The 18,045-nt window shown below is 41.1% G+C and overlaps 1 protein-coding gene and 1 non-coding gene across 4 annotated transcripts; both read right to left on the bottom strand.

Moving 5' to 3' along the window:
- Positions 1-10,946: 10,946 nt before the first annotated feature.
- On the bottom strand, positions 10,947-16,862 carry LOC115479227 (60S ribosomal protein L30). 3 transcript variants are annotated; one of them, XM_030217062.1, is made up of 5 exons: positions 16,805-16,862; positions 16,657-16,707; positions 15,762-15,907; positions 12,433-12,563; positions 10,947-11,048 (listed from the first exon to the last, which is right to left on the bottom strand). In XM_030217062.1, exons 2-5 carry the CDS (start codon positions 16,675-16,677, stop codon positions 10,999-11,001), a joined length of 348 nt encoding a protein of 115 aa, XP_030072922.1. In that variant the 5' UTR covers positions 16,678-16,707; positions 16,805-16,862; the 3' UTR covers positions 10,947-10,998. The 3 variants fall into 3 exon arrangements, with proteins under 3 accessions (XP_030072922.1, XP_030072930.1, XP_030072936.1); XM_030217070.1 differs by having other exon boundaries at positions 16,653-16,707; positions 16,805-16,842; XM_030217076.1 differs by lacking the exon at positions 16,805-16,862 and adding an exon at positions 16,142-16,143 and having other exon boundaries at positions 16,657-16,697.
- Positions 11,993-12,126, bottom strand: LOC115460854. Its single transcript, XR_003940626.1, has one exon. It is a non-coding gene; the product is annotated as a small nucleolar RNA SNORA72 (small nucleolar RNA).
- Positions 16,863-18,045: the final 1,183 nt, after the last annotated feature.

The raw sequence follows: 18,045 nt of genomic DNA, 5'->3' as shown, positions 1-18,045 counted from the left end.
TTGAATTAGGCATTCGGGTGCACTATTGACATTACTCCCAGCAAGATTTTTTTAAAAATTTGAATACAAAGAAAATCCTATAAACAACACAGTGAACTAAACAAAATGAAGATTTTTGGCCTGCACAACCCTAATATGTTATACAGAATAGTTGCTTGGTACTGATATTTTTCCTAGCAACACTGCTCTTGTGTTTTATTTCCTTATTCTTTTCTTCAGCTTTTTATCACTCAGAATGTTTATGTTCCAGGGGATTATAACCTCTTCATTCTTTAGATTCTCTCAGGATTGTAATACCAGGGATTTCCTGGTAGGGCAATACTATACTGTTTACACAGTTTCCATGAGATAAGACGTTACCTTACTGGGTCTATCTGAATATAGGTTTTAGTCCTGTTCTACAGAATCTGCATTTATCAGTTTTAACCATATTTTTCTGTGTTACTTATGAACGATCTTATCTGTAGTCCAGTGTTGCATTAACTCTCATCTTTAGATTAATCTTTAACTATTCCCATGGCAGCTGAAGTAATTTGCTAGTCTGACTCTTTACAGAGATTATTTTTTCTTGTTTTGATGTTGCTTCTTTCCCATATATGCTGGTAGGTTCCTGTTCATTCTTTCATAAGAAATAAGAATAGCTATACTGGGTCAGACCAATGGTCCATCTAACCCAGTATCCTGTTTCCAACAATGGCCAATCCAGGTCACTAGTACCTGGCAGAAACCCAAATAGTGGCAACATTCCATGCTACCAATCCCAGGGCAAGCAGCAGCTTCCCCATGTCTGTCTCGATAGCAGACTATGGACTTTTCCTCCAGGAACTTGTCCAAACCTTTTTTAAACCTAGATATACTAACCGCTGTTACCACATCCTCTGGCAAAGAGTTCCAGAGCTTAACTATTTGTTGAGTGAAAAAATATCTCCTCATATTTGTTTTAAAAGTATTTCCATGTAAGTTCCTTGACTTTCCCCTAGTCTTTGTACATTTGGAACGAGTAAAAATTTGATTTACTTCTACTTGTTCTAGACCACTCAGGATTTTGTAGACCTCAATCATACCTCCCCTCATCTGTCTCTTTTTCTAACCAGTTTAACCTTTACTCATATGAGAGGAGTTCCATCCCCTTTATAATTTTGGTTGCTCGTCTTTGAATCTTTTCTAATTCTCCTATATCTTTTTTGAGATACGGCGATTAGAATTGAATGCAATACTCAAAGGTGAGGTCACACCATGGAGGCATTATAGTATTTTTGGTCTCATTTACCATCCCTTTCCTAATAATTCCAAGCATCCTGTTTGCTTTCTTGGCCACCACCGCCGCACACTGGGCAGATTTTAGCGTATTATCTACAATGACACCTAGATCTTTCTCTTGGGTGAATCCTAGCATCAAGTAATTATGATTCAGATTATTATTTCCAATGTGCATCACTTTGCATTCATCCACATTAAATTTCATCTGCCATTTGGACGCCCAGTCTTCCAATTTCCTAATGTGCTCCTTAAATTTTTCACAGTCTGCATGTGTTTTAACAACTTTGAATATTTTTGTGTCTTCTACAAATTTAATCACTTTCAACCGTTTCGATTTCCATATCATTTATAAATATGTTAAATAACACCGGTCCCAGTACTGATCCCTGCAGCACTGCAATGGCCATTTAACCCTACCCTCTGTTTTCTGTCCAATAACCAATTCCTAATCCACAACAGAACATTGCCTCCTATCGCATGGCTTTAATTTACTCAGGAGTTTCTCATGAGGAACCTTGTTATAAGCTTTCTGAAAATCTAGATACACTACATCAACCAGCTCACCTTTATCCACATGTTTATTCATGCCTTCAAAGAAATTAAGCAAGTTGGTGAGGTAATACTTCCCTTGGCTAAAACTATGCTGACTCTGTCCCATTAAACCATGGTTATGTGTTCCATAATTTTAACTCTAGTTTCCACTACTTTACCTGGCACATCAGGCTTCCCTGTCTGTAATTTCCCAGATCACCCATGGAACCCTTTTTAAAAATCAGCGTCACATTGGCCACCCTCCAATCTTCAGGTACTATGGATGATTTTAATGGCAGGTTACAGATTACTAACAGCAGATCAGCAATTTCATGTTTGAGTCTTTCAGTACCCTTGGATGCATGCAGTCCAGTTTAGGTGATTTACTACTATTTATCAATTTGGCTCAGTACGTCTTCCAGGTTCACTGTGATTTCTTTTAATTCCCCTGGATCATCACCCTTGAAAACCATTTCTGGTACAGGTAAATCTCTTACATCTTCTGCCGTAAAGACTGAAGCAACAAATTCATTTAGTTTCTCCACCATAGCCTTGTCCTCCTTCACAATCCAGTGGTCCCCATGGATTCCCTCACAGGTTTCTGCTTTGATGTACTTGAAAAAGTTGTTACTGTGAGTTTTTGCCTGTGGCAAGTTACTCTTTATATTCTCTTTTAGCCTTCTTTATCAATACTGTGCATCTAACTTGCCAGTGCTTATGTTGCTTCATATTTTCATTTGGGTCCTTTTTCCATTCATTGAAGAACATTTTTTTTTTTTTGGCTCTAATAGCCTCTTTCACTTCACCTTTTAACCATGCTGGCTGTCATTTTCTCTTCTTTCCACCTCTGTAAATATGTGGAATGCATCTGGTCTCGGCTTCCAAGATGGTATTTTTAAACAACATCCATGCCTGATTTAATGTCCTGACCTTTGAAGCCGATCCTTTTAGCTTCTTTTTAACCATTTTCCTCATTTTATCAGTCGCTTTTTTGAAAATTAAATGCTGCTATAGTAGATTTCTCTTTTTGGCTTCTTTTCAGACAGCAGCTCAAACTCGGTCATGTTACGATCACTGTTTACCAGTGGACCCAACACCGTTTCCTCTCATACTATGCCCTGCACTCTACCAAGGACTAGGTCTAAAATATCTCCCCTTCTTGTCGGTTCTTGGACCAGTTGCTCCAAGAAACAGTCATTTATTACATCTAGGAATTTTATCTCCCTGGCATTCCCTGATGTAACATTTATCCAGTCAATATTGGGGTAATTGAAATCAAAATATAACTATAGCGAATTCTCTTCCACTCTGGGATCAGAATAGACTGGTTTACAACATAATAAAAGTGAAGAAAAAAAGATCTCAGTTCAGAAAGAGCTCCAACACCCAGCTGTTTAAAGCTTGTCTCTCTTTCCATCACTCACTGCAAGCAGATTTCCCCTCTCCCTTCTGGTCCCTTGGACCCAAAGAAAACTACCTGGCCTAGCTTGCTCAGTACCAGCAATTAAATTCAGTGCCAATAATTAACTTCAGTGCAGAGAAACCTTGGCACCACATGCGCAAAGGCCCTGGTGGTCCTGCACCCCCTGACACGTTCCGTACACACACCAAGACTCCTCTGTGCCAAAGTTAATTTCCAGTATTGAGTAAGCTAGGCCAGGTACTTTTCGTTGGTCCCACAGGATTAGGAGAGGGAAAATCTGCTTGTCGGCTGCATAAAATTTGTTGCTGGGTCACAGGTTGCCCACCCCTGGCCTATCAGCATGTGAGGGTTTGCAGAGGTGCTGTAAAGGATAAGCACTACAAGAGCAGGCCAGACTGAGGCATAGCAGTGGTGGTGACACTTCAGTGCCTGCTATAATCTAGCACTGGATATTACCTATACCTTAATCCAGGCCTGAGAACAGTGTCAGCAGTTACTTCTCAACTCCCAAAGCACTATATTTTATTCTCAGTCATGTGGGCGGCATTCCTCATCTAACATGCTAATTATATCTGAAAATTTGTACCATTTAAAAAAATTGTTTCTGTACATAAGACCTAGATGAACTCAGTATTGGCTGCCCTGCCAACTGAGTATAAAACTAACAAAAACTGTAGCAAGAACCCTACATTGCTACTAGGGCTGTACCGAATATTCGTATTCAATTCGGCCCCAAAGACATTAATCGTATTCAGCCGAATAGCAATTTAAATTCAAATATGAATGATCAGGGGCTCTACTGTGCTAAATCCTAATGAAATAAACACTTGATCTCTGATTATTTGATATGTTAAAATTCAATGCTATTATTCATATTCAGCCAAATATTTTTCATTATTTGTATTCGGCCAAATAGTAAAAAATGCTATTCAGTACAGCTCCAATTGCTACTGATTTTGCCATGATCCTCATCCAGGACCAATATTACACATATTGGGGCCTAAGGCAGAAATTTGGGATAAGACCCAGTAGATTTTGGGGCTCATTTTCAAAGCAACTAGACATTCAAAGTTCCATAGATGCTTTGAAAATATGCCTCCACGTCTTTTTGGAGCTCACTGTGCCTTTAAGCACTGACTGGGTCACATGACAGACTGCTGGCGTGTAACTGCTGATTGAGTTGTTTGCTGATTCACTTTTAAAACCGAGGTCTGGTTGGTTATCAATCTATGACGTCAGTCTGCCTATTTGCAAAGCTGGTACACACATCTACAGTGGGGGAAATAAGTATTTGATCCCTTGCTGATTTTGTAAGTTTGCCCACTGACAAAGACATGAGCAGCCCATAATTGAAGGGTAGGTTATTGGTAACAGTGAGAGATAGCACATCACAAATTAAATCCGGAAAATCACATTGTGGAAAGTATATGAATTTATTTGCATTCTGCAGAGGGAAATAAGTATTTAATCCCTCTGGCAAACAAGACCTAATACTTGGTGGCAAAACCCTTGTTGGCAAGCACAGCGGTCAGACGTCTTCTGTAGTTGATGATGAGGTTTGCACACATGTCAGGAGGAATTTTGGTCCACTCCTCTTTGCAGATCATCTCTAAATCATTAAGAGTTCTGGGCTGTCGCTTGGCAACTCGCAGCTTCAGCTCCCTCCATAAGTTTTCAATGGGATTAAGGTCTGGTGACTGGCTAGGCCACTCCATGACCCTAATGTGCTTCTTCCTGAGCCACTCCTTTGTTGCCTTGGCTGTATGTTTTGGGTCATTGTCGTGCTGGAAGACCCAGCCACGACCCATTTTTAAGGCCCTGGCGGAGGGAAGGAGGTTGTCACTCAGAATTGTACGGTACATGGCCCCATCCATTCTCCCATTGATGCGGTGAAGTAGTCCTGTGCCCTTAGCAGAGAAACACCCCCAAAACATAACATTTCCACCTCCATGCTTGACAGTGGGGACGGTGTTCTTTGGGTCATAGGCAGCATTTCTCTTCCTCCAAACACGGCGAGTTGAGTTCATGCCAAAGAGCTCAATTTTTGTCTCATCTGACCACAGCACCTTCTCCCAATCACTCTCGGCATCATCCAGGTGTTCACTGGCAAACTTCAGACGGGCCGTCACATGTGCCTTCCGGAGCAGGGGGACCTTGCGGGCACTGCAGGATTGCAATCCGTTATGTCGTAATGTGTTACCAATGGTTTTCGTGGTGACAGTGGTCCCAGCTGCCTTGAGATCATTGACAAGTTCCCCCCTTGTAGTTGTAGGCTGATTTCTAACCTTCCTCATGATCAAGGATACCCCACGAGGTGAGATTTTGCGTGGAGCCCCAGATCTTTGTCGATTGACAGTCATTTTGTACTTCTTCCATTTTCTTACTATGGCACCAACAGTTGTCTCCTTCTCGCCCAGCGTCTTACTGATGGTTTTGTAGCCCATTCCAGCCTTGTGCAGGTGTATGATCTTGTCCCTGACATCCTTAGACAGCTCCTTGCTCTTGGCCATTTTGTAGAGGTTAGAGTCTGACTGATTCACTGAGTCTGTGGACAGGTGTCTTTCATACAGGTGACCATTGCCGACAGCTGTCTGTATTGCAGGTAACGAGTTGATTTGGAGCATCTACCTGGTCTGTAGGGGCCAGATCTCTTACTGGTTGGTGGGGGATCAAATACTTATTTCCCTCTGCAGAATGCAAATAAATTCATATACTTTCCACAATGTGATTTTCCGGATTTAATTTGTGATGTGCTATCTCTCACTGTTACCAATAACCTACCCTTCAATTATGGGCTGCTCATGTCTTTGTCAGTGGGCAAACTTACAAAATCAGCAAGGGATCAAATACTTATTTCCCCCACTGTACTTAAGCATGTCTCTAAGTCATGTGTTGCAGTCAATGCTTAAAGGCAGAGGTCACACAGATATGTAAATATGATGCCCACACAGAGTTAGGAGCTCCTGCAATGCCTAATGGGGATGTAAATCGCTGACACCATAAGGTCAAGTTTAAGTCCATGAAGTAACCCGTATAGGGCAAAACACAGCCATGTTGGGCATTATTTTAGTCTACAATAATAAAGATTTTTAAGATTTCATCTCTCTCTCTGATCGTGACTGCCTCCACAATTTCCATTCTTTCAAAGTACACATACTGAGATTTTTAAGTATGGCCCCAGATGCTTTATCACAAAGACCACTGACCATTTTAATAGCTGTCTTCTAGACCAACTCGATCCTGTTCATAACTCTTTGAAAGTGTGGTCTCCAGACTCAGTAATCTAATGTTTTACTAAAGACTTACAAAGAGGCATTAGCACCTCCTTTTTGTGCTTGGGTACATAGGGTTAGGAATGGTCAAACATCCTGCTGGCTTTTGCCATTGCCTTTTCTGTTTGGCTACATTAAGATCATCAGATATGATCACCCCCAACTCCCATTCTTCTTTCCTGCACAGAAGTATTTCACATCCCTTATAATGTACTGCTCCCTCAGGTTTTTGAAGTCCAAATGCATAACCCTGCATTTTTTAGCATTAAATTTTAGCTGCCAATTCTAGACCATTCTTTAGGCTTTGGTAGATCCCTCCTCATTTTATCCACACCATCAGGGGTGTCTATCCTATTGGTCTAGTTCTTTGCAAATGTGATCCCTTTTCACATAACACAGAAGAAATGGGAAACTACAGGCTTATACGCCTCACCTCAGCAGTGGGGAAACTAATCAAGACACTGATGGAAGGAAAAGATAGTGATTTACAGTCCACTGGGTTAAAAGATCCAAGACATGATCTTATCAAAATACGATTGTGCCAAACAAAACCGATTGATTTGTTCAATTGGGTCCTTAGAGAATTAGTTTGAGGGTATGTGCTAGATATAATCTACGTTGATTTCAGTAAAGCCTTTGATATGGTTTCTGATAGGAAAGGAGGCTTATGAATTGAGGGGCCTGATGATGGGTCCCAAGGTGGCAAAATGGCTTAAAAATTGATTAACTGGCAGAGAGTAAAGATAAACCATTACAAAACTCTGTAAGCCACATTGAGCCTGCAAATAGGTGGGAAAATGTGGGCTACAAATGCAATAAATAAATAAACAGAATTCACTGAGAAGGAAAGGCGAGGTGGAGAGCCTCAGGGACCATCCAGAGATTGATTCTGTTCAATTATTTGTGATAATAAAAAAGGGTTAAAAGGACAAGTTTGCCTTTTTGCAGACAACACAAAGATCTGCAACAGAGTGAATACCCCCGAGGGTATCCAGAAAAAATGATGTGTCAATCCTTGAAAGTTAAGCGTATTATTAGGAAAGGTATGGAAAACAGACTTCTATAGAGGTTTCAATCCATTTCACTCCCCTCACACCTTTCTGCTCCACAGGTTTCCGTCCTCCCTGAGCTCACCTTAGGACACCTGCGTTACAGTTTGACAGGTGTACCGCCCCAGTCAAACTCCCCACCTACCACTGTCCCCGGTGCGGACCCATATTTCATTTCCCATTTTCTGTTCTCCACCCACACACAATGTACAGGTTCTATTAGGGCTGGATGCTGAATATCTGGCAACTGGTAGCTAGAATTTATAAAAGCACTAAATAAAGCAAAAAGATTAAATAAAAAAATGCTAAGTAATAAAACAGCAACATTTGAGAAAAAGGTAAGGCAAATCTTTTCCCTGGATCCTAAAATGTTTTGACTGGTGACAACTTTTCTAAGTGTATTTCTGTCCCCATCTACTCTTAACAAAAGAGAGAGGAAGAGGGAGAACAAGTGATGTCTTTATAAACTGATCACAACCACCAAAATAGTAAAGGGTGTACATCATGAACCCTATTCACATAGAGTAGAAAACTGATGAGTCATTAAGATACCTTAAGGTATAAACAATGCACAAGATACAAATATTTTCCAGTATAAGGGAAGTTCTAGATTGTTAAGGGGACAGTGGTATGAAACAAAATGGATAGATCAAATTCAAAAAGCATTCTTATTGAGAGGAAAGGAAGGTAAAGACAGAAATTTTCTTCATTATAAGGCCTGGGGACCAGTAGCAGCTCCTATCCTAACAAGTGCAGAATACTAGATCCCTACAGGGTATAGTGCAATATATATTGAACTCAAATAACATTTCTGTATAGAAATATTGAAAATGGTAGCAAATAAAGACTGTTCATCCATAACCACTAACAATCCTATCCTCTCTGCTTTCTTAGAATTCAGATGAGATTCTCTACCACCCCCACTGTGAGGCTACCCAAAACATCCACCACCCTTTCTATAAAGGCCATTTCTTTTGATTACTCCTAACACCTTTCACATTCATCCTATACCTCCCTCATTTTTGAGTTGCAGTTAGAGAGGCCCATCTCCTATGTATGTATGCCACAGGGACATTTAAATGTTTCCATATCTCCCGTCCACCCTTTCTTCCAAAAGATACATATCAAAATCTTTAAGTCTGTCCTCATATACTATATGAAGACCACTTTAGTAGCACCCTCTAGACTGATTCACTCCTGTTTATATCTTTTCAAAGGTATGGTCTCCAGAACGGTACATAGTACTCCAACTGAGGTCTGAGCAGAGACTTAAACAGAGTTTCTCCTCGCGCCTTCTAGTCATCCTTCCCCCTTCAAATCTGGAAGCTTGCAACCAACTCTGCCTTGGAGAAGCTGTGCAACTCTTACTAAATTTCAAACATACCAGCTCACACACAGTTGCTCCCTACTTCCACCAGTTATCTGGCATCTCTCCACTTTCCTTCCCGTACTCCCACTGACAGCATCTCTCACTTTCTCTGCCTCCCGTCCCCATGGTACTTCAACCTCATTTGTGGCAGTAGAACTGCAAACATGTGGCATGGGCCTTTCTTCTGCTCTGCCTTGACTTCTTTGAGGCTATTTTCAGTTATTGGGGGCAGTAATATAGAAGAAAGATGCTAAGTCAGGGAAAAAAAAAATGTCCCTTCAGCAGTGTTACTAGCCACTAATATGGCTGGATGATAACAGGGGCAGAGCAGGCCGGAGGAAGTGAGATATGCCAGGCCATGAAGTAGGGGGGGTGGGGGAAACAGAAGAGGATGAAGGGTTGGAAGAGATTCCAGGACAGAGGTGGTGGCAGGGGAAGGGAGATAGAAGAGGGAAGGGTACTGGACCTCCTGAGAGACGACAGGAGAGGCGCACCTGCTGGACCAAGGGGGGGGGGGGGGGCAGCAGAAGAGATAAGATAGGGAGAAATATCGGCAGATGGAGGGAGCATAGAGACAGAGAAGGGTTATGCTAGAAAAGGCAAGAACGAGGCCACAGACAGGAGATGCTCAACATAGTAGGAAGACGGGGGCAAATACATAGGGGCGATGCTATGTAGGGTGGACAGAGAAAGAGAGAAGATGGATAGTGGAGATGGAAAGGAAAAAAGTGACAAATGGACAAAGAGACCTCAGCAAGACGGTTAAGAGAAGAAACTAAAGACTGGGTACAACACGATTAGAAAAATAAATAACCAGACAAGAGAGAATTGTATTTTCTATTTATTGATTAGAACGTTTCCTTTTTTGGCATATACATCTGCCAGAACTGGTCTTAAGACATAGCTGGGGCCTATGAGAAAAACCTCCAGCACAGCGGTGGCATACTTCCAGCTTTGGGCTGGGCCACCCTTAGCCTGTCTGGAATTTGAGCCATACACTCCATGAACTCCTTTGATATTTTTGCAGAAATTTAGATACTATGTAGTAACACAAGAAAACAGAGCAGTGCTGGATAGAGATAGCACCAGCAGCAGAAAAAGAAAGGAAAGGTTAAACTGGGAAAGAGGTAGCTTGGAAGGGATGAAGGTAGAAACAAGGCAGGCAGTGTGGGTTGAGATTGGTTAGGAAGGTCTCAGGGCTAGCTTAATAATTAAGCAAACTAGGCAGAAGCCAAGGGAAGCAGCTTCTGCGGAATGGCAAAGAACAGCTGCAGTCAAAGTAAAGGTAGTGCACTAGTTGGCTAATGCTGCCATACCCTTGGCTAATGCTGCCATACCCTGACAAAAGTTTCGGAAACAAACTAATGCAAGACCCCTTAACGCAGCCAAATGGTAGCCCAGCAGTTCCCAAACCTGGTCCTGCAGGCACCCCAGCCAGTCAGGTTTTCAGGACATCCATAATAAAGATTCATGAAATCGGCATACACTGCATGCAAATCTCTCATGAATGTTCATTGTAGATATCCCAAAAACTTGACTGGCTGAGGTGCCTCCAAGACCAGGTTTGGGAACCACTGTGGTAGCCTGTTTCTGCATGTTAATTGGCCAGGAAGTGCTCAATGCTCTTTAGTACAAGGGCCACTAAAGTTCATACCTAAGGCAATAGGGGTTTACAGTGGTTTGTTTCCGAATTTTAATAACTGCCACCAACTCCTATTTTACTAGGCTGGGCTGAACCGTGTGCAATTGTACAGTTCTCAACATCCTGCAGTTTCTCCAGAAGGAACAAAAAAAAAAAGTCACCACTAAATCCTGTGCTCAATCTAATCCCCCATAAAGACAGTATATGCTGCCTGGTAACATCAGGAAAGGCCATGTCTCAACTGCAATATTACCATATCCAAGAAAAATTTCCAGCAAAGGTGATTTTATATGTTCCCTCTGGAATATGCTTTGGTATCAGGCAGGTTAATAATCACTGAAGTCCTCAGTAATACGAAATGTCTGTCCGGGTTTCCTCAACTCTTCAAGTGCAACACAAATGTTTTTGTTTTCTAGAACCAGTTTTATTTATAACAAATATTTTTAATACAGTTATTTTTCACTGGTCTGCTCTGGCATGCTTCTAATGATGTCAGAATCACCTGGAAAAAAAGAAAAGAAAAATAGGGAAGTTAAAACCTGATGAAAAGCAACTGCAGAATTCCTCCAACAGCAAACAGCTTCTACAAAATGATACTCCTTGCCAAGCTTCAAAGCATAGCCTAGATTTTTGAAATACCAACAACCAACCTCTTTAAAATGTATCACAGTGGATTCTTTTTATTTTTTTCCTTCTGTATTTTATGAGGATTTTGCTGATGCCCACACCCTAATTAGGCATTAACCTTTTATAACAAAAGTCTGGAGTGGGCTTCAACCCCAACTCCAGTAGTTAGAAACCAAGGCCAGTGCTGGAAAGACTTCTGTGGTCTGTGTCCCAAAAATGGCAAAGAAAGATTTGAATACTGGAAAATCAAGTAAGTGAGATCTGCATACTGGGTAACATTCAAATTGTATTACCATACTTATATGTTACCCTATATTCAGAAAATATGAATGTGATAAACTTTTGCATTTACATCATATGCCATGAGTGCAGGTGCAGTGTATCGAAGAAGGGGTGGGGGAGGGGGGAAGAGAAGACATCTTAAGGGTGAAATTAAAGAGCAAAATATTAAAATTAGCAATATTGTTGAATTGTCGGTTTAATAATGTGATTTCATCATATATAACTATCTGGTTAGCATGATGACCCAACTGCAGAGTTTGTAATACCAGTGTTCAATCATGAATGAGTGTGCATGTGGTTCTGGCCACCTTGTTGGGCAAACTGGATGGACCATGCAGATCTTTATCTGCCATTATTTACTATAGTACTATGCTTTTTTCCCCCCAAAAGTAAACCTTATTAAGCACATTTGTTACAGTTCTCCAACACAGCTATAACAAGTTATCTTAATACAGGTCTGTACTAAAGGACATTTCATCAGAATGTAAAAGGTATTTACCACCACCCAGTGTTGTGGGCTATGTTTCTCTTCTGCATAAATGTAACTGACACTTATAACATCAGAACCAGGAGAAGAACTAGTCCTGAGGACACAATGTGTAGTTATAATCTAGCGAATGTCTAGCCCTGACCTGAACACTGGAAGATCAAGTCAGCGAGAATATTCGCACATTAGGTAACACTCAAATCATTACACTTACATGTTACCCTGTATTAAGAAAACAGAACTGCAATGTTAATTTGAACTTAATACCAAATAGAAGTTTATTTGGCCTCCCTAACATAGCAACACAACCCCACTCTGTAGCAGTGTGCCTGCATACACACAGAAACTCAATGTTGAAATTTATTTGTACATCATCTGATCAACTTAAACAGTCTAGAAAGACAAAATAACAATTAGAATTTAATAGAATTTTAGCTTTGACATGGTGTTCTACCCTTTCCAACTGATGGCTAATCATTCCTGCACTTACCTGGATCAATGATGGCCAATGTGCATACTCTGTAGTATTTTCCACATGCTGTTCCCAATTCAATGTTGTTACCACTGTAATGGTGAACACCGGTCTTTGCCAGCATGGCATAGTATTCAATCTCTGATTTTCTAAAGAGAAAAATAAATTGCTTCTGTAGAACCATGCTAGACAATTTATAGTTTTTACAATCCACCTACACAATACTAGGTGGAGTATAAATAGCAAACCATAAACACAAACAAGAGACATTCTTTCCTGGCATAAAACTATTTAAAAACAGCTCCCAGGCCAAAATACAAGACCACAGCAGAAATGTCGTCCTCAATAACCAAATGCCTTTTTTTTTGGGTGGGGTGGGGGGGGGGGGGAGGAATGACACCTTTACTTTCTTTCCAAATTAAAGCAAATTCTCTTCTAAGCATACATCAATACATCAGAAAAAGGGTTTTGTATCGAAAGGATGACAACAGAAGATGCCCTAGCTACAGCACTGGAATAGGACAAAGATCTGACAAGCACAACAAGCAGGCATCTATCTCTACACCTAAGGGATTGAAAAAGGTTGTACAAAGGGCTAATTTAAAGTACTCAGCCTTGATATCATCTAGGGTTCTAAACAGCAAAGTGGCAATTCTGAACTTAGCCTACCATGAAACGGGCCATCAGTGCAGAACAAACTCTGAGTACTCCATTCATACAATGGGTAGACTGATAGGCGATGGGATTTTACATGAGAACCTGACAAGATTACTGTATGCTGTGAATTTCACTATCTGAGGTCATGATCACTATATGCTATACATTTTGAAAGTCAACCAGAAATACACTTTTTCTTAAGCTGCATAACATGGGCAAATATATAAATAAGTTTGAATGCCTCACAGACTTGAAAGATACACAGGAATAAATCTATAAAAACACGAGCTCCTTTGTTCATCCGGTATTCACATTCCAGTTCCAAAATCTGGAATCTTACCCATGTAACTTACTGAGGGAGTTCACATTGACTAGACTACAAAATATTCTTTCCATCTGTACTGTATCACTAAAAATACAACAATCTGACCTACCACAAAGCAGAATGGGGATAGTTATCAAGAAGCATTACGGGGGGAATTAACATGGGTTAGTGTTGTGTTAAAGGGCTACAATGCTACCTTTGGTGCTCCAATGTGGATATTTCAATTTTTTTAAAGATCACCACGGGGTACATAATAATGAGATGCAAATACATGTAATACAGTTCACTGCTATGTAAATACTGTAACCACACCAATTTGTGCTACAGCAATAAAAATAACCCAGCAAAATGTAGAAGTTATTTTTTTCCATCCCAGGAGCACTGGACAGTGACTTGGAAGCCCGATGCTCTTGGGACAATATAATAACATTGCTTGTGAGCTGGCTCAGAAACAGCGTTGTTTTATAAGGGAGTCACTAGCTTGCAATACTGAGATACCACCGGCTGGTGACTCCCATGGTAAATCAAGATGCAGCATATGAACGCCCACCTTTTACCACACCTTGATAAACTACCCCCTTAATGATGAAAACTAAATATACTCATCAGTGACACTGAAATATTTTTGAAAACAGACAGCAGCAATAGTTTTTAGGAACCACAAAAACCTTTTTTCCCTTTCCAGTAGAGGGAAAGGGAAGGACAAGAATGATTGTGATTCTTTAAATCTATTGCTTTGAGGTCTTTTGCTTATTTTTTTGTGATAATTTTCTCTCTTTTCCAGCCTTTTCCTTTCCTCTCACCTTCTCCACTGTAACTTTTCTACAACTCCTGCTACATGTGGTTCCATTTGAGGTGGTCCTGGGACACTGCTAGCAGCAATCCAAGCAAACAACACAAAGAGGGGCCCTCACAAATCTCACAAGAGTCAGGCAGCACCACCAAGGGTGAGAGTGAAGTTCCAAATGAACAAGGCAAACGAGCAGTAAAAACATAAAACGTTTATTTGCCAAAGTGCTGACTCCAAGACCTTACACGGGCTGCGTTTTGGTGCAGAGCCTTCTTCAGGGGTCTGCAATGCATCACAGCTAGAGGTCTCTGAAGAAGGCTCTACCCCAAAACACGGCCCGTGTAGGGTCTTGGGGTCAGCACTTTGGCAAATAAGCTTTTTATGTTTTTACTGCTCGTTTGCCTTGGTCATTTGGAACTTGCCTCACTCTCACACTGGTAGCAGAACCTGTCTCACAATCAGCAGCTACAGGCACCCAGCAAGCAACAAAAGCGGGGAAAGTTTGGCAGCAGGAACTATCTGGTCCACCAAATCAACCCAACTACATGCAGTGCTTCCACAGATGCCACTCGAGCTGTGGTCTACCCCTTCCCTGCCAAGGTCATGAGCATACATTACACACTCCCCCCCCCCCCCCAAAAAAAATAATTTTTTGGGGGGTGGGGATGAACCATGAATTACTGTAATGTCACTGTACTATCCTAATACCTAAACCAAGATGCAATGCCTAAGCTGCCACTCAATCCAGTTTTGCTACAGCAGCAACTACATCTAATGAGGGCAATAAAAAAGCCATTTTAATAAATAAAAATGCTGTTTATCGCTCACTCAATGAGCAGGTAAGAGTACGTACGTATACTGACAAGGCCCATGGTTACCTGCTTATTTTTGTAGCTACCCTGGGGCAGGATACGTACAAAATCTTTTAACCTGCACCATCTACAAACCTGGGTGATGTACAAAACACACACGTACTTTAAAGACAATAACTATACGTATGAATATAAAATACAAAACCAAGTTAACAAACAACAGAGTCACAATCAGATATAATCAGAGAGACAACCAAACCACAAGAAACAGAGCCTAATTTTGAGTATCATATTTGTAGCCAAAGTACTGTACCTACAAATATGATACTCAAAATTAGGCTCACTTGTTTCTTTCAATAAAGTATCTGGGAAGAAAATAAATCTCCATAAATCTGTGAGGATAATTTTGAGGGAGAAGCAATAAATCAGAAAAATACACACTTAGAGGTGTTTTGATTATTCTGGCAAAAAAACAAATTTTTGTGGAAAACACAGGGAGCATGTGACATGGAGGCATATTTTCAAAGCACTTAGCCTTCCAAAGTTCCATAGAAACCTATGGAACTTTGGAAGGCTAAGTGCTTTGAAAATATGCCTCCTAGTACTTGATACGGCCCCTTGAGCTACACTAAGGCCAGAAGAACATTTCACATACATTACCTCACTGTCTGTCAAAGATCTTACTAACCTAAACTGGCAAGTTAAAAACTCTTTAATATTATGAAAATGCACCCCCCCAGGTCATCCAGTATCTTCTGCTTACCTTAGTGCAGGACAGTTGTTGGCGAGGATGACCAACTTGGCTTTGCCCTGTCGAATCATTTTCAGAGTCTGTTTGTACCCCAGCACATATTTTCCACTTTTCATAACCAGCTGGAGCCTAGAATTAATAGACTCCAGCGACTTTTTCTGGAAAACATTATAACAACATTACTGCTCACAGTGTCTATCCAATCAAGGTTGAGATTGCCCACACATTAGCCAACTTCACAAGATCAAACCTGATTCATAAAACCTATACTAAAAGTATTAGACAACTTAAAAATGCCTGCAAAGTGGTTTTGCTTCACTATGAAACCAAGCACTCTATACATGCTATATTTACTACCGAAATACAACCAACCATCCAGTGATTCTTATTACTTCTGGAATTACTGGACGTGACAGGATAGAATCAAGACTATACACTAACACTCACATTTAATTTCATTACTACATACTCTGTAGGTGAAATCTACAATATGCCTCTTACGTTTCAGAAACTTTTTTAAGCGAACGATATTACAAGAATTCCCTGCAATGCTGGAATAACATAAAAAGTATCTAGTCATATATTACAATTGTGCCAATTGCTGTTATAAACTCGAGTCACTATTCAAGTCAATAAGCATTACTTGAAATGAAACGGTTGGTACAGCATGCTCTCCCCTCAGTGAGCAGAAAGGTTTCTGACTACAGGGTTGTACAACAGGAATTTAAACGGTTCCATAAGTAGGATCTATAAACAATTTAGATTTAGTGATTGCAGCTAACCACCTCTGTTGGATATGTTAATCATAGCTCCACATCAGGCGCAATACTACAGCCCAAAACAAAAAGTCATTTTCCTGCCTACACGTGAGAGCCCAGTAGGCCCTGCCTGACCCAGCCATACTCACTGTCTTCTTCGCAGCCACCATGATTCCTCCACTGAGTCCGGAAGCGCCAAGCTACGTGGAAAGACAAAAAGAAGCATTAAACGCTGCCGGAGGAGGGCAAAGAATATTCCCGCTGCCAATCGCCATCCACCACCGGAGCACCACTCACCCGTGCTGCACCTCCAAGATGGCCGGGGACAGGGAAAGGAAGAAACTCCCACAATGCAACAGCGAACAGAGCGGTCCCCGTCCCCGACTCTCGCGAAAGCTGACGTTTTCCCGGAAAATATCCCGCGCAAGCGCACCATCAAAAGAGAAGGCATGATGTCAAAAGTTGAAGCCACTTAGGTAGATCTGTGTTTCCCCTTCCCCGCAGTTATCGTTCTGCGTACACTCAAAACAAAGCAAAGAAACCTATGAGCTGCTGCATCCATTTGTCGTTCTTTATTGTTGGTAGCATTTTTCTATTTAATCTCACTTGTATTTTCAAACATGCCGGATTGTGCAGCATACAAATGTACAGAGAGGAAGTATAATAATTTTGTTATAAATCGTAAACAGTATGTCATTTGCAGAGCTGCCAAGGGCAAGGTTGCCAGATGGGAAAAATTATACTTATAAATAGTAAGTCTTATTGTTAAGCACCTAATTCTCAGAAAATGATGTCTGCTTTGGTGGCCCTTTACTAGGTGAAAACATCTCTGCAGGAATACAGGGAGTCCCTATAACCAGCCCCGCCAAATGACACAATGATTTACAGTTTAGAACTAACTACTACTTTAACTGATGAAACAATTACTTCCTCTGTGTACATCTGTATGCTGCATAAGCGTGCATGTTTGAATATGAAAGTGAAATCAAATAAAAATGCTACCAACAATAAAGAATGACAACGTGGATAAAGCAGCTCATAGATTTGCTTGCTTTGTTTTAGGGAAATGGGGATTACGTCTGCATGGAGGAGAGGGAAAGGGAGATAACCCTAATTGTCTTCAGCTTTTTGACATCATGCCGACTCCTGTGCTCAATCTAACTTCCTCGAAGTTATTCAAGGGAAGGATTAAAGGAGAACATGAGTGAACAGTTGCGTGGATCGGGAAAGGGAGACAAAACTACTTGGATTCATGACGTCTCCTGTTCTCAATCTAACCTTAATCCGTTCTGGCTCCCCCACCTTCTGCGTTCCATCCTCCCCCTCCACCCCACTTTAAACCGGAGGCTCCTTGCAGATGCAGCGGTTCTGAACTCTAAAAAGAAAAAGATAAAGCTGCCAGTACTGTGCTGCAACACTGACAGCCAGGCTTGGCTGGAACCTCACCCACTGCAGCAGGAAGAGGGTGTCACAGGGTGAGGTTCCAGGCAAGCCTGGCTGTCAGTGTTGCAGGCAGCTCTCACATGGAGTTTCCCATG

Source organism: Microcaecilia unicolor, chromosome 1 (assembly GCF_901765095.1).
Source record: "Microcaecilia unicolor chromosome 1, aMicUni1.1, whole genome shotgun sequence".
NCBI lineage: Eukaryota > Metazoa > Chordata > Amphibia > Gymnophiona > Siphonopidae > Microcaecilia > Microcaecilia unicolor.
Note: the sequence above shows the minus strand (reverse complement) of the source record. Positions and strands in the feature narration are given on the sequence as shown.

What these genes read in the sequence shown, in the direction of transcription:
- LOC115479227 (XM_030217062.1), bottom strand. Translation starts at nt 16,677, where the DNA reads ATGGTGGCTGCGAAGAAGACA. An exon ending in AACAACTGTCCTGCACTAAG is followed by an intron (nt 12,564 to 15,761) that starts GTAAGCAGAAGA and finishes TTTTCTCTTTAG; the next exon opens with AAAATCAGAGATTGAATACT. An exon ending in ATTGGCCATCATTGATCCAG is followed by an intron (nt 11,049 to 12,432) that starts GTAAGTGCAGGA and finishes CTTTTTTTCCAG; the next exon opens with GTGATTCTGACATCATTAGA.